A 12,433-nucleotide genomic window follows, 5' to 3' on the forward strand; every position below is an offset into this window, starting at 1 on the left:
ATTTGTAAAATGAGTGGCATCAATTTGTCCTCCTACCATTTAGGTTTTACTCTGCCTTCACCATCACTTGATAGTATTTGTTCTGTTCTTTCCGTTGTGATACATATGTAATGGTAAGTCTTGATATTTTAGTTTGTAATTTCCCTCGTAAGTAACTAATTACAGGTAGGTTGTAGTTTTAAATTTAGAACTTAAACAATAAGGTCTTAGAAGGAAACAGGAAATATTATTTTCTTTTCTTTTAAATCTGAGTTCCATTTATTTATTTATTTATTTATTTAGGTGGAACCGGGGATTGAACTCTGGCACTTGCTCTTGCCAGGGAAGCGCTTATTCCACTGAGCCATCTCCCCGGCCCCAATATTATTTTCTTGATTTTCAAGTAAAAAAAAGTTCATAGACTTCATTATAAAAGAAAGGTTTTAAAGTTGCACTGCATTAAAATTAAGAACTTCTGGTCTGGTGTTGTGGTGTATGCGTATAATCTCAACACCCATTAGTATGAAGCAGGATGATGGCTACAGGTTCCAGGCCAGACTCGGCTACATAGTGAGTTCCAGGCCAGCCTAGACTACATAGCACAGAAGAGGAGAAAAGTAAATAAGTAAATAAAATTAAGAACAACTTTTCATCAAATATGTCATCATTTTGTGTGTCAACTTGACTGTATTTAAACCTTGAATATATTGCACATATACAGATGGCTCCTGGTTGTTTTTTTTTATAGTACTGAGGGATACACACACACACACACACACACACACACACACAATTTTATAAATTTAGAGACAGAATCTCTCCAAACTGACTTAGTGGGCCTTGAATTTACAATCCTATTTTGATCTGTTGAGTACCTGTGATTACAGAAGTGTGCTTCCGTGTCTGTCCAGTGCATTTGCTTTTATTCTTATATCAGACACCCATTTTTCTGGCAGTAAGATTCTTCATCATAGCAACCATCAAAGTGACTACTTAGATATATCTCATTTTCTTATGTGCATAAATAATGAATTCTCTGAACTCTTGATTATTTAGAAACCGAAGGATTAAAAAATCATAAAATAAAGCATTATTGTATATTTTCATTTTCAGAGGGCGATTGTTCATCATTTCCACCAAAGCAGGATCTCTTGGAATTAATTTGGTAGCTGCTAACCGAGTAATTATATTTGATGCTTCTTGGAATCCATCTTATGACATCCAGAGTATATTCAGAGTTTATCGCTTTGGACAAACTAAGCCTGTTTATGTGTATAGGTTCTTAGCTCAGGTAGGTTTATAATTTACATTTACTATTTCATATTGAGAGGTTAGATTAAACTAATATTTTACAGGTATAGAACATACATGTACTATAGACAGACGAAAATGTTTAAAATTTCATTGCTGGGGAGGAAAAGGGGGAAGTACAGTGTCAACATGCAATTTATATATGTAACAATATCTCATTGAGTATATTATTTCACATACATATGCTAATAAAAAGTGATTTTTAAGAAAATACCATTCCTGGCCACAGCTCAGCCTGCCTAGCGAAGCACAAGGATCCCCCATGCCACATGCTATGCCTGCCTGCCCTGTGTGTGTCCAGTCAGCTGCCAAGACTGGGTGTGGTGGTGGCAGTGCACACTTGTAGTACCAGCTCTGGGGAGGCTGAAACAGGAGAATCTCTTGAGTCCCAGCTGAACGGATAAAATCTTTCACGAATTAAAACTAATGATTTTTCTTTATGACACCTTATTATCTTGATAATTTGCTATTTCATATAACCAGTACTATATTTCTTCTTAAATTTCATGTTTTGAAGATTGTGTTTATTTATATATTATTGCTCCTTCTTTTTACAAAGGGAACCATGGAAGATAAAATTTATGATCGGCAAGTAACTAAGCAGTCACTGTCTTTTCGAGTTGTTGATCAACAGCAGGTTGAGCGTCATTTTACTATGAATGAGCTTACTGAACTTTACACTTTTGAACCAGACTTACTAGATGACCCTAACTCAGAAAAGAAGAAGAAGCGGGATACTCCCATGCTGCCAAAGGTAAATATATTTAAGAAGTGGGATACTCCCATGTTGCCAGTGGTAAATATATTTAGATTATTAGATAGGAAAAAGCTAATGTAAGCTGGGTATTCTGGCTCATGCCTATAATCCAGTTACTCAGGAGACTTCAGCAGGGAGAATCACCATGTTTGAGAACAGCCTGCGTAACTTAGGAAGACCCTGTCTCAAAGTAAAATTTTAAATTGGGTGGGGCTGGAGATACAGTTCAGTTTTTTTAGCATGCACAAGCCCTTGTATTCAATTCTCAGTACTGGGAGGGGAAGACAGCATTGACAAGGAAATTTTAATATTGGTTGGAATGATAGTAATCTAATTATGGTTATATTTTACAGTTTTTAAAAGAGACAGTTGTATTTATGAGCCTCTTACTAACTATAAATGATAGGTTATTTTCCTGTTCTTTTATTAGTATACGATTGCACCACACAATGTGTGATTATATTCCTTGTGAGGAGTTGGTACATGAACATAGTACATGGAAAAAGAGTTGAGATGTATATTTTGAAATACTTTTTTTTGGTACTGGGAAGCAGACTCAGGACCTTGTGCTTGCCAGAATGGTTATACCACTGAGCTATATCATTGATCCTGAAATACATATTTTATACCAAATCAAAAGTTCTAAGACTATGGATGTGGCTCAGTGGTAGAGTTCTAGTATTGCATGCACGAGGTCTGGGGTTCAGTCCCCAGCACTACATAATTTAAATAATTCTGTATAATACTAAATTTTCTCCTCTTTAGCATTCTTTTCTGTCACAGAGCAATACAGAATTAGCTAATGCCCAACAGCTACGTGAAGAAGTACTGTCACTAATCATCTGAGAAATGCATACTGCCTCACATCTATTAGAATGGCTCTTAGTAGGGCTGGCCAAATAGCTCAGCAGGTTAAAGTGCCTGCAAGCAGACCCAGGGGCTCGGTGTTCGATCCTTGGGCCTGCCATGGTGATCCCGCCCCTGGGGCGTGCTGAGATGGCGATTGAAGTTGGGCATGGTGGCGTGTGCCTGTAATCCCAGCTTTTGGGAGGCAGGAAACAGGTGAATCACTACAAGTCTGATCTAGTAGTGAGACCCTGAACACTGTGTAGACCCTTCGCTAAAATAGAAAAAAAAAAAAAAGAATGGTTCTTAGTTGAAAAAAAAACAGATAATGGGTATTGGTGAAGATGTAGAGAGAAAGAAACTTGTATGCTGTTAGTGGCAAGATAAATTGGTACAACCACTATTGAAAGCAGTAAGAAAATGCTGTAAAAAACTAAAAAGTTGAATTACCATAAGATTTAGCACTCTCACTTCTAGGTACACTATATATCCATATAAATTGAAATCAGAATCTTGAAGATAATATCTAAATTCCTAGATTCATTGCAACATTGTTCATAGTAGGTAAAACATAGAAGGAACTTACATGTCCATCAGTAGATGAATGTGTCAGAAAAATGTGATACATGCATATAATGGAACATTATTAGGCTTTTAAAAAGCTAGAAATCTTTACATTTAAAGTCATGTAAATGAACCAGGAAGACATTAAGCTAAGTGAAAGAAGCCAGACACAGAACATATAGTATATGGTCCTAATTATATGAGAAATCTAAAAGAGTATATATCTCATGTAGCAGCAAGTCAGATGATAGCTGCTGGGGACTAGGAGGAAGGGGACACGGTAGTGTATTGGTCAAAGGATATGACTTCAGTTAGATAGTACAACTTAGTTCTAGAGATATGTACTATGTATCCTATGCCTGCAGTTATTAGAACTCTTCATAAAAATTTGCCAAGAGGTAGACATTATATTACATGTTCTTATCACAAAAAAGAGTGGAATGAAATCTCTAGAGGTGCAGGCTGGGGAAATGGCTCAGTAGAATAAGCGCTTTCCTGGCAAGCGCAAGGGTATGAGTTCAATACCGGGTTCCGAAAAACAAACGAACAAACAAAAACAGAAAAAAAAAGAAACCTCTAGAGGTGATGGATATGTTTTTAATGTTGATAATGGTGAGATCTGTGGGTATGTACTTATCTCAAATTTATGTTACGTACATGTCAAAAAATTATGGAGGTATATCTTAAAATTGCAACCAATATTTACTTAAAATCTGTATAATAACTAAAAGTTTTTGCGTGTGTTGAGATACATTGACTCTGTTAAAAGAATTAGCAAATAAAATAATATTTCTCATTTGGTTCATTTTTCACTGTGATAATAATGCAGGTAAGACTTTTATACTTAGAAAATAGCCCTTGGAAAGTAATTTATTGAAGGCTTCTTGTTTAAGTGATTTAGTTAGAGACGTTGATTTACCCAAACACATTTCTAAGTAAAATGGTAGTTGTGTGTTTATAACATTTACTGTGATGAGCTGGGCACAGTGGCACACATCTGTAATCAGAGCACTTGGGAAGCTGAGGCAGGAGGATCACCATGAGTTTGAGACCAGCTTGGGCTACGTAAGTGAGTTCAAAGTCAGTATGAACTATATAACAAGACCCCGTCTCAAAAATAGCAACAAAACTCTCTCCACTCTGCACAGTTACACTAGTTGTGGTGTGACTTTCGTACAGGAGAGAGAAAGAAAAGAGCTCTTCAAAAGGACCTTGAACTGGCCTCATGGTGGCCATTCTTTCTTTGAGGGGCACTACAGGTGTTAAAAAAAAAAATTAAAAAATTAAAAAAAAAATTAAAAAAAAAAAAAAAGTTAAAAAAGCATTGACCTAGGGCTTTCAGACTGAGGTACATACACAGTCTTTTTTCATTTTTTATTTTTTACTTTGAGATAGGGTTTTGCTAAGTCACTGAGTGGCCCTGGCTGGGCTTAAACTCGTGGTCCTCCTGCCTTAGCCTTCCTGAGTGCTGGGATTGCGTATGTGAACTGTTACACTCAGCTTCAGATGATCATTTTAACCTTTTTTTCCCCATAATTTTATTGAGAGACAAATAGCAATGAGACAGTTTCAAATCAAATTGGTAGGACAGTTTCAATAATTAACACATTGCATTCTCTCTTCCTACTGGTTATTTGCAGTACAAGATGCAGACATGATATCCTATTTACACACACTATTAGAACAAATCCCTCTATTCATTAAGAGAATGTAACTATATATCTATCCTAACCATTTTGAATACACAGATACAAAATGGATATTCATCTGTATCCCCCTTTTTTTTTAGTTCCGTCATTTGAATATTATAGGTGTGTTAACTCAGCAAAATATTCTAAAAGAGTTCAGTAGTTCATAATAGTATTGGGTCTTCCTCTTGACTGGCAGTGTCAGAAATTGTTAACCTGAGTCCCCTACAGCTCAACATAACAGTATAGCTTTACTTCTTATACTTCGTTTTTATACTTTTCTGCTGGATGGTTAAGACCAAGATGAAGCAAGACCTATGCAACAAGAGTTGTAGCTTTTGGGTCTGATAAAGTGAGGGAAATCCCCTAAGGATATATCCTAAGATCCTGTACCTCAGATTGTAGAACCTTTGTCAGTGTCAGCCATGTGGATGAGTCACGGCCAATGCTTGGCCAGTGTGCTCTCTGTGAAAGCCTGAGAGAATGTTTTCTCTCCATGTGACTCTCCTTAGGCACACTCTACATCATCGATCACTTTCCTCTTTGGCCCCATAATCTCCTTGATCAGAAAATTTGGGACACTGCTGAGTTACATGACGTTACAGTACAAGTTCTCATATGTCCTGAGTCTTAATTGACCTTGGAAGGCTAGGGCCAAAACGTTGGCTTTCCTTGTGGCCTTCCTTTTTTCTCTAATTTTGGTCTGCAAACTTAGGTTGTTAACCTTGTATAGGAGAAGCTTATTGTTATTACCATACAATTTAGGCTGTTAAGCTTAACCTCACTATCTGTCTGAATATCAGACATCTTAAGCATAACATGGAACAGGTATTTTTCATCAAGTATTGATATGTTGAACTTTAAGTCCCTAAAGAATATGATGAAAAAACATTTTAAAAATTAAAATACATTTTAAAAATAGGCATAATGAATTATATAATTCTTATGTTTACACATAAGTCCAGAAATCTAACCATATACAACCTTGTAGCAGGACAGTCCCGCAACATTCCTTTTCCTGTCTCCTGCCTTCATTCACCACCCCATCTCTGGGCTAGGGCAGCCACCTGTGTCTTTCCAAGGAGGACTGATCCAGCCACCAGGCCCAGTTCATATGCCAGACAACCATCTCACTCCTTGGGCTCAGTGGCCTGTCCCTTGCAGCCGGCCTAGCACCTGTGTGCCTACCAGCATGTCCCTGAGATAGTTCCGCTTGGCCTTGCCCAACTTGGGAACCCTCTCCTTGCCCCAGGTTTTATGCCCTCAGTGGCTGGCATCCAAACTTCACTGTCATACACAGAAGTGTCAGTGTCCTCAAAAAGATCCCCCTCCTATTGTCCAGCAGACAGCCAGTGGCTGGGCCGAGCAGATCCAAGGCACCCAGGATTGGTGGGGCTACCCTGACTGGGCAGCTTGGTGAGCCCTCATCTGCCAGGGGTTGGGAAGCCTGGCTCAGGCCCTCAATATGGCTGAGGTCCCCTAGGAAGCTGGCTATGGATGCAAAGAGAGTGGCATTAGAGCTGGTCAGGAGGTTATCAGCCACACTGGGGACTCTGGGTGGACTGGGCACAGGTAGCAGTGTCACCTGGGTGCCATGAAGGTCTGGATGTGCCGCAGTGTGTTCACCACCAGCACCAGATGCTAAATGTCAGGCTCCCTCTGCCATAGGCAGTGGTGGAACTTGAGCACAGAGAGGTCAAAAAGGGATCTGGAGGCCACTGTGGGGAGCACCTGTGTCATTGCTGGGTGGCCAGGATCCAGCCACCAGGCATCGACTTCCAGGGCTTCCTGCTCCTCTGCCTTCCACTTGTGCTTGAGACCCTTACTCAGTATCATCCAGCTCACTCACCATCAATCAAAAGAGAAGTAACCACCCACAGCCAAGCAGGATGCTGCAAGGACAGCATCTCTGGCTCACTCTGCTTTGGTGCTTGGGCCAAGAGACATAGCTCTTTTTTTTTTAATGTTATGAATGATACTGTTTTCCTAATTTCTTTCTCAGTGAGTTCGTTATTGTCATAAAGGAATGCTTTTGATTTTTCTGTGTTTGGTTTAGTGACCTGTTACACTATTGAATTTGGCGATTTGTCCTAGGAGTCTTTTGGTGGAATTTTTGGGTTCTTTTATGTAAAAGATCATGTCATCTGCAAATAATGACAATTTGTTTTCTTTCTTTCCTATACATCTGTTTTTAAATTTTTCTTTCCTGCTTGCTCTGGTTATTATTTTATGTGCTACACTGAGAAACAGTCACAGTAGACATTCTTGTGTTTTCTATTTTTTTGACAGAACCGGGGATTGAACTCGGGCCCTTGTGCTTGCCAGGGAAGCACTTACTCCACTGAGCCATCTCCCCAGCCCCACATTCTTGTGTTGATCCCGATTTTAGAGAGAAAGCTTTCTGTTTTTTCCCCATGTAATATGATGCTGGTAATAGCTTTGTCAAAATGACTTTGGTCACATTAATGGAAGGTCTTTCTATACCTGCCTTCTTCAGGTCTTTTTTTAAAAATGTGAATTGAAAGTGGATTTTGTCATAGGCTTTTTTTCAGGATGTATTGTGGTGATCTTGTGATTATCCTGTTTGTGATGTTTATATTTGTTTGATTTGCATATGTTGGTCTATCCTTGGATGCAACCTACTTTGTCATGAAGTATGATCTTTTTGATGATTTGTTACATTGTTTTTGTCACTATCTTTTGAGGATTTTTGCATCCTTGTTTATTAAAGAGATTGGCCTATGGTTCTCCTTTTTAGTTGTTTCCTTGTCTGGGTTTGGAGTGAGAATAATGCTAGCTTTCAGTAATGACATTGGGAGTACTCCTTACCTTACAATTTAGAGAGCTGGGTGTGTGGCACGTGCCTGTAATCTCAGTACTGAGAGGCTAAAGCAGAAGAATTGATCCAAGTTTGAGACGAGCCTGGGATACAAAGTGAGCTCAAGGCTTGCCTGAACTGCATAGTAAGACACTTCAAAAAGAAGAAAACAATTGAGAGTTTGAAGAGTACTGGTGGGTTAGGAGTTTGTTCCTGACTTCTTTGCCTACACCTCTAGTGTTTTTCTTTTAATATTTAGATCTTTAGTCCATTTCAAATTTAGCTTAGTACATCGTGAGATAATTGGATCTAGTTTTACTCTTTTGGCATATGGAAAGCTAATTTTCTCAGCATCATTTGTTAAAGACACTATCTTCTTCCAGTGAGCGTATTTGGCCTCTTTGTTATTTTTTGTTGTTGTTGAGAAGGACTTTTTTTTTTGTCTGGCTCAGGGTGCCTTAAAGGTGGGTTTGGTGATACATGGGGAACGGAATCAAACCACAATCCCCTGCAGCTGACTGGTTGCCCCAGTAGGTGCTTAAACAACTGAGCTAATCAGCAAGCCCCCTGGCCTCTTTGTTAAAGATAGGTGGCAGAGTATGTTGGGAGTTGTTTCTGGATCTTCTAATCTGTTCCATTTTTGCTGTCTTTTGAGTTTCACTAATTCCAGTTAATCTTAGGTGACTCTTTATTTTTCTGTCATTCACAGCTTTTGGTTCTGTTTTCCATGCCGTCTTGTTTTTAAGGTATATCTATAAGATTTATTTTATACTGCCAGTAATTTCAATACAACTTTTACTCTTGGATTTCTACTTCATCCCATATCATCAATGCTAGTTCTTTGCTAAACTAATTGTTCCTGTGGTTTTTTTTTTTAGCTTAGCTAGCTGTTCATTAGTGTCTTCTATAAACCTTTAGCCCATTGAGTCTATTTTTAGTTATCTCTTCTTTGAGCTTGCTGAGCACTTTATTGATCTGTTTTATTATCTTTGTCATTTGAATTATTTAGCTGTGTAGATTTTGATGTTTTTCCTCTTTGGTGCTCCTTGATCAGCTTTGGGGGAGTTGGGTTTTTTTGATAGCATTTTATTGTCTTTTTTCGTGTGTGTGTGTGTGTTGTGTGTGTGTGTGTGTGTGTGAGAGAGAGAGAGAGAGAGAGAGAGAGCGAGCATATGTGTCTCCACACTGGGGTTTCCTGATTGTTTATTGTGGAACAACTTTATTGTTAGCATGGAGACCTCTTTAGTTAATACCTGATTTTCAGTTATCACTCTGGATGTTGGTAAATGTAGGCCTTTATCTCTATTCCAGGATCCAACCTATTTCCATTGGAGAGGGAGGTTTTCAGTATAATTGCCTCAGCACTCAGTTTTGGATCGCAATATTTTTAGTGCCACGGAATTATTCTAGATATTGGCCTATGGATAATCCAGTTAATAGCAAAAAATCTGATATGTTGGCAATAATAGAATTAGCAATAATAACACCAAAGGTAAAGTAGATACTGACATACCATGGTAACTAGTAATGTACCACCCTTTAGCATAAAAGAGAGCTATAATTATAGCATAAATGACAGAGCAAATGTTGACATATAGTAAGTATCTACTAAATTTAACATCTATACCTCCATTAATGAAAGTCATTCAGTAGTAATAGCGTAGAATTAACTCACTATCTAAAGATTAATAAAGCTTAATATACTAGCAAAGATAGAATGGGGATTGGGAGAATGAAAAATGTAAACTTAAAAAAATTCAGCAATGCAAGAAAAAAATCAGAAAGTGAGATAAAGTATATTAAGTAGTAAAAGGAAATTAATAGAATTAGATTAAAAAATATGCAATAGCAAACAAAAAACAGGAAAAAGTGAGGAAAACAATGGAAAGCAAAAGAAAAATCCTAAAAACCTTAAGAAAAACAAATTTTTATAAAATGAATTAAAAAATAAAATTTATCTCTAGTTTTGAATGAGATTTCACTTCAGCATCTATAGTCTTGGAATCTAGTAAGTTATGTTTCGTGTGTGTATATATGTGTATGTGTGTGCGTGCGTGTTTTTTCCCGTTTGGTTTCAGTTGATAAATGGAGAGAGAATGTACAGAATAGAAAAAAAATTGGGTAGGTACTCCTCAGACAGAGACTAATACCTATAAAATATAAAGAACTAAAAAAAAAATTAACCACCTCACCAAAATAAAGGTCCAGTCCCCTCAAAAAATGGATAAGTGAAAGGAACAGATACTTCTCAGAAGTACAGATGGCCAATATATGTAAAAATGTTTAGCATTTTTGGCCATTAGAAACACACAAATTAAAACAACACTGAGAGGCCCTTTTTAACACTACCACATTGGGGATGGACATGGTGACTAGTGTGGGGACACTGGGCAAAATGGCAGCCGTGCTGCTATTGGTACTGGGCTTCATGCTGCTGGACGTCCAGGTGTTTTCCATGGCCTACCTTATGAACCACAGTGATACAGCTGTCACTGGGCACCACTGGCTGAAAGACAGGTGCTGAAGGAGGGCAAACTGCCTGACTTGTTTACTGAGTATCAGGTGGACAAGAGAACAGCACAGGCAAGTACCCCTGAATCTTCCTACAAGGGCCCAGATCCCAAAGAGCCTATCCACCATGCCCTGTACCCCGCCCTGGCACCATCACCAGGAAGTCTGAGCATACCTCTGACTTACTCCCCCTCCATTGACACCTAGATTTGGTACAAGGTGGTTGAGCTCAGGGAACAGGTCACCGCCAATGGCTCTGAGAACGAGTTCTTGGTGAGCTCCTCAGAGGCCGGGTCGGAGTTGTTGGTCATGACCTTAGTCATCTGCATCTTCGAGGGCACCAACCAGAATACCATCATGTTGCATGTGCGCAGCCACCTGACAGCACTCTGGTCCTTCTTGGGCATTGTGGCTGAGGTGCTAGTGTTTTGTCTTCACCTAAGAGAAGCATCAGAAGCCAGATGAACCCTTGCATGATGATGGTGTGGGATCCGTGCCTCTGAAGGGCAACATGCCCCACTTGAATGACAAAGGCAAGAATGTCTGCCAAAGGAACTCTATCGTAGGGGCCCAGCTCCCTTCCCGACTTCTCACAGGACTCCAACCTGTGCTGTCAAAGCACCAGACCCACTCACCTTAGAAAACCCACACAGGAACAGCAAATCCAGTATAGATTTCCATATTTGATTTTTTTGAAGTCTTAAGTAGGGTTTCTACATAGAGAATTCTGTTCCTTACGGGGTTTTTTTTCTCCTTTGTAAGCCCACATGAGCACCAGGAAGTCAACATGGCTTCCAAAGACTCCTTGGTCTGTGGTCACAAGAAGTTGAAGAGGGAGGGTGTGCAGCCTGTGCCACCTGCCTGTCTGAAGCCAGAACTGTGTTTCACTGTTCTTTCCTTAAGGTCACAGATCTGCCTGAGACCTCTTGGAGGTCTCTTCTTGGAGAAGACCAGGGTCTAGAACTCTAGACTTACCTGCTGTGCCAGGGACAACAATGTCCTCTCCATGGTGTCCTCCAGAAAGGGACCCCTGCCCCCTCCATAAAGACTCAGCCTACCTTAAAAAAATACAAAACAAAACTGAGATTCCATCTGTACAGGCTGATACATAGAAGTTTAATTAAGTGATCAGCAGAGAGCCAGAATTCTTAGTTTGTAAACATCTTCATCATATGCCTGAGGAGGGCATGGACATTGTGTGAGTTCTACACCCCCAGCCCAGGGTAGCTTGTTTACACTATAAGGAGGGGACAGAGGCTGGCTAGGAGCCACAGCTGGTGCCCTTCCCTTTGTTTTTCACTCTCTTCTGCTGCCATGATCTGCTCTCTGCCATGTGCCCCTCTGCCTGGGAGCCAGCTGAGTATAGACTGAAACCTCCACAAACTGTGAGCAAACCTTTCTTTCCTTCATTTTGGGTGTTGGGCATTTGTCCCAGCAACAAGTGAAAAGTGAGGCACCATCTTACTCCAGAAAGAATTACCATGAAATTAAAAAAAACCCAAACAACCAGATAATAACAAATGCTGGCAAGGCTATGAGGAAAAGTAACTCTTCTACATTTTTTAGTTTACTTGGTTTGTGTTTTTTCTGGATTTGTTTGTTTGTTTGTTTATTTGAGATAAGGTCTCGGTAATGTAGCTCAGGCTGGCCTCCGATCCTCCTACCTCAACCTTCCAAATGGAGGGATTATAGGCATATGTCACCCTACTCAACACCTTCAACGTTGTTGGTGGGAATGTAAACTCATATAACCACTATGGAAATAAATATGCAGATTCCTCAGAAATCTGAGAAATTCCACTTGTCCCCTCATATTCTCTTTCTCAGTGTCCTGAAAAAGCTAAAGGCATCATATTACAGTAATGCATGCATACCCATGTTTATAGTAGCACAACTCCTAATATGTAAATCTTAGAAGCATCTTATATGTCCTTCAGCAGATCAATGAGTAAATAAAGT

The 12,433-nt window shown here is 39.3% G+C and overlaps 1 protein-coding gene, 1 non-coding gene and 1 pseudogene across 2 annotated transcripts in view; 2 read left to right on the plus strand and 1 right to left on the minus strand.

The window, feature by feature from the left end:
• The window catches only part of Atrx (ATRX, chromatin remodeler), a 305,544-nt gene that overhangs the window by 266,568 nt on the left and 26,543 nt on the right, over positions 1-12,433 (plus strand). Inside the window, exons 29-30 of the mRNA XM_023708369.1 lie at positions 1,093-1,270; positions 1,850-2,044. Coding sequence (XP_023564137.1) covers positions 1,093-1,270; positions 1,850-2,044 — 373 coding nt within the window. The remainder of the gene's footprint in view (positions 1-1,092; positions 1,271-1,849; positions 2,045-12,433) is intronic.
• On the plus strand, positions 4,586-4,718 carry LOC111814553. The gene has a single exon (XR_002819518.1). It is a non-coding gene; the product is annotated as a small nucleolar RNA SNORA64/SNORA10 family (small nucleolar RNA).
• Positions 6,289-6,981, minus strand: LOC105741236 (annotated as a pseudogene).

This window comes from Octodon degus, unplaced genomic scaffold (genome assembly GCF_000260255.1).
Source record: "Octodon degus isolate 3935 unplaced genomic scaffold, OctDeg1.0 scaffold00353, whole genome shotgun sequence".
Classification (NCBI taxonomy): Eukaryota; Metazoa; Chordata; class Mammalia; order Rodentia; family Octodontidae; genus Octodon; species Octodon degus.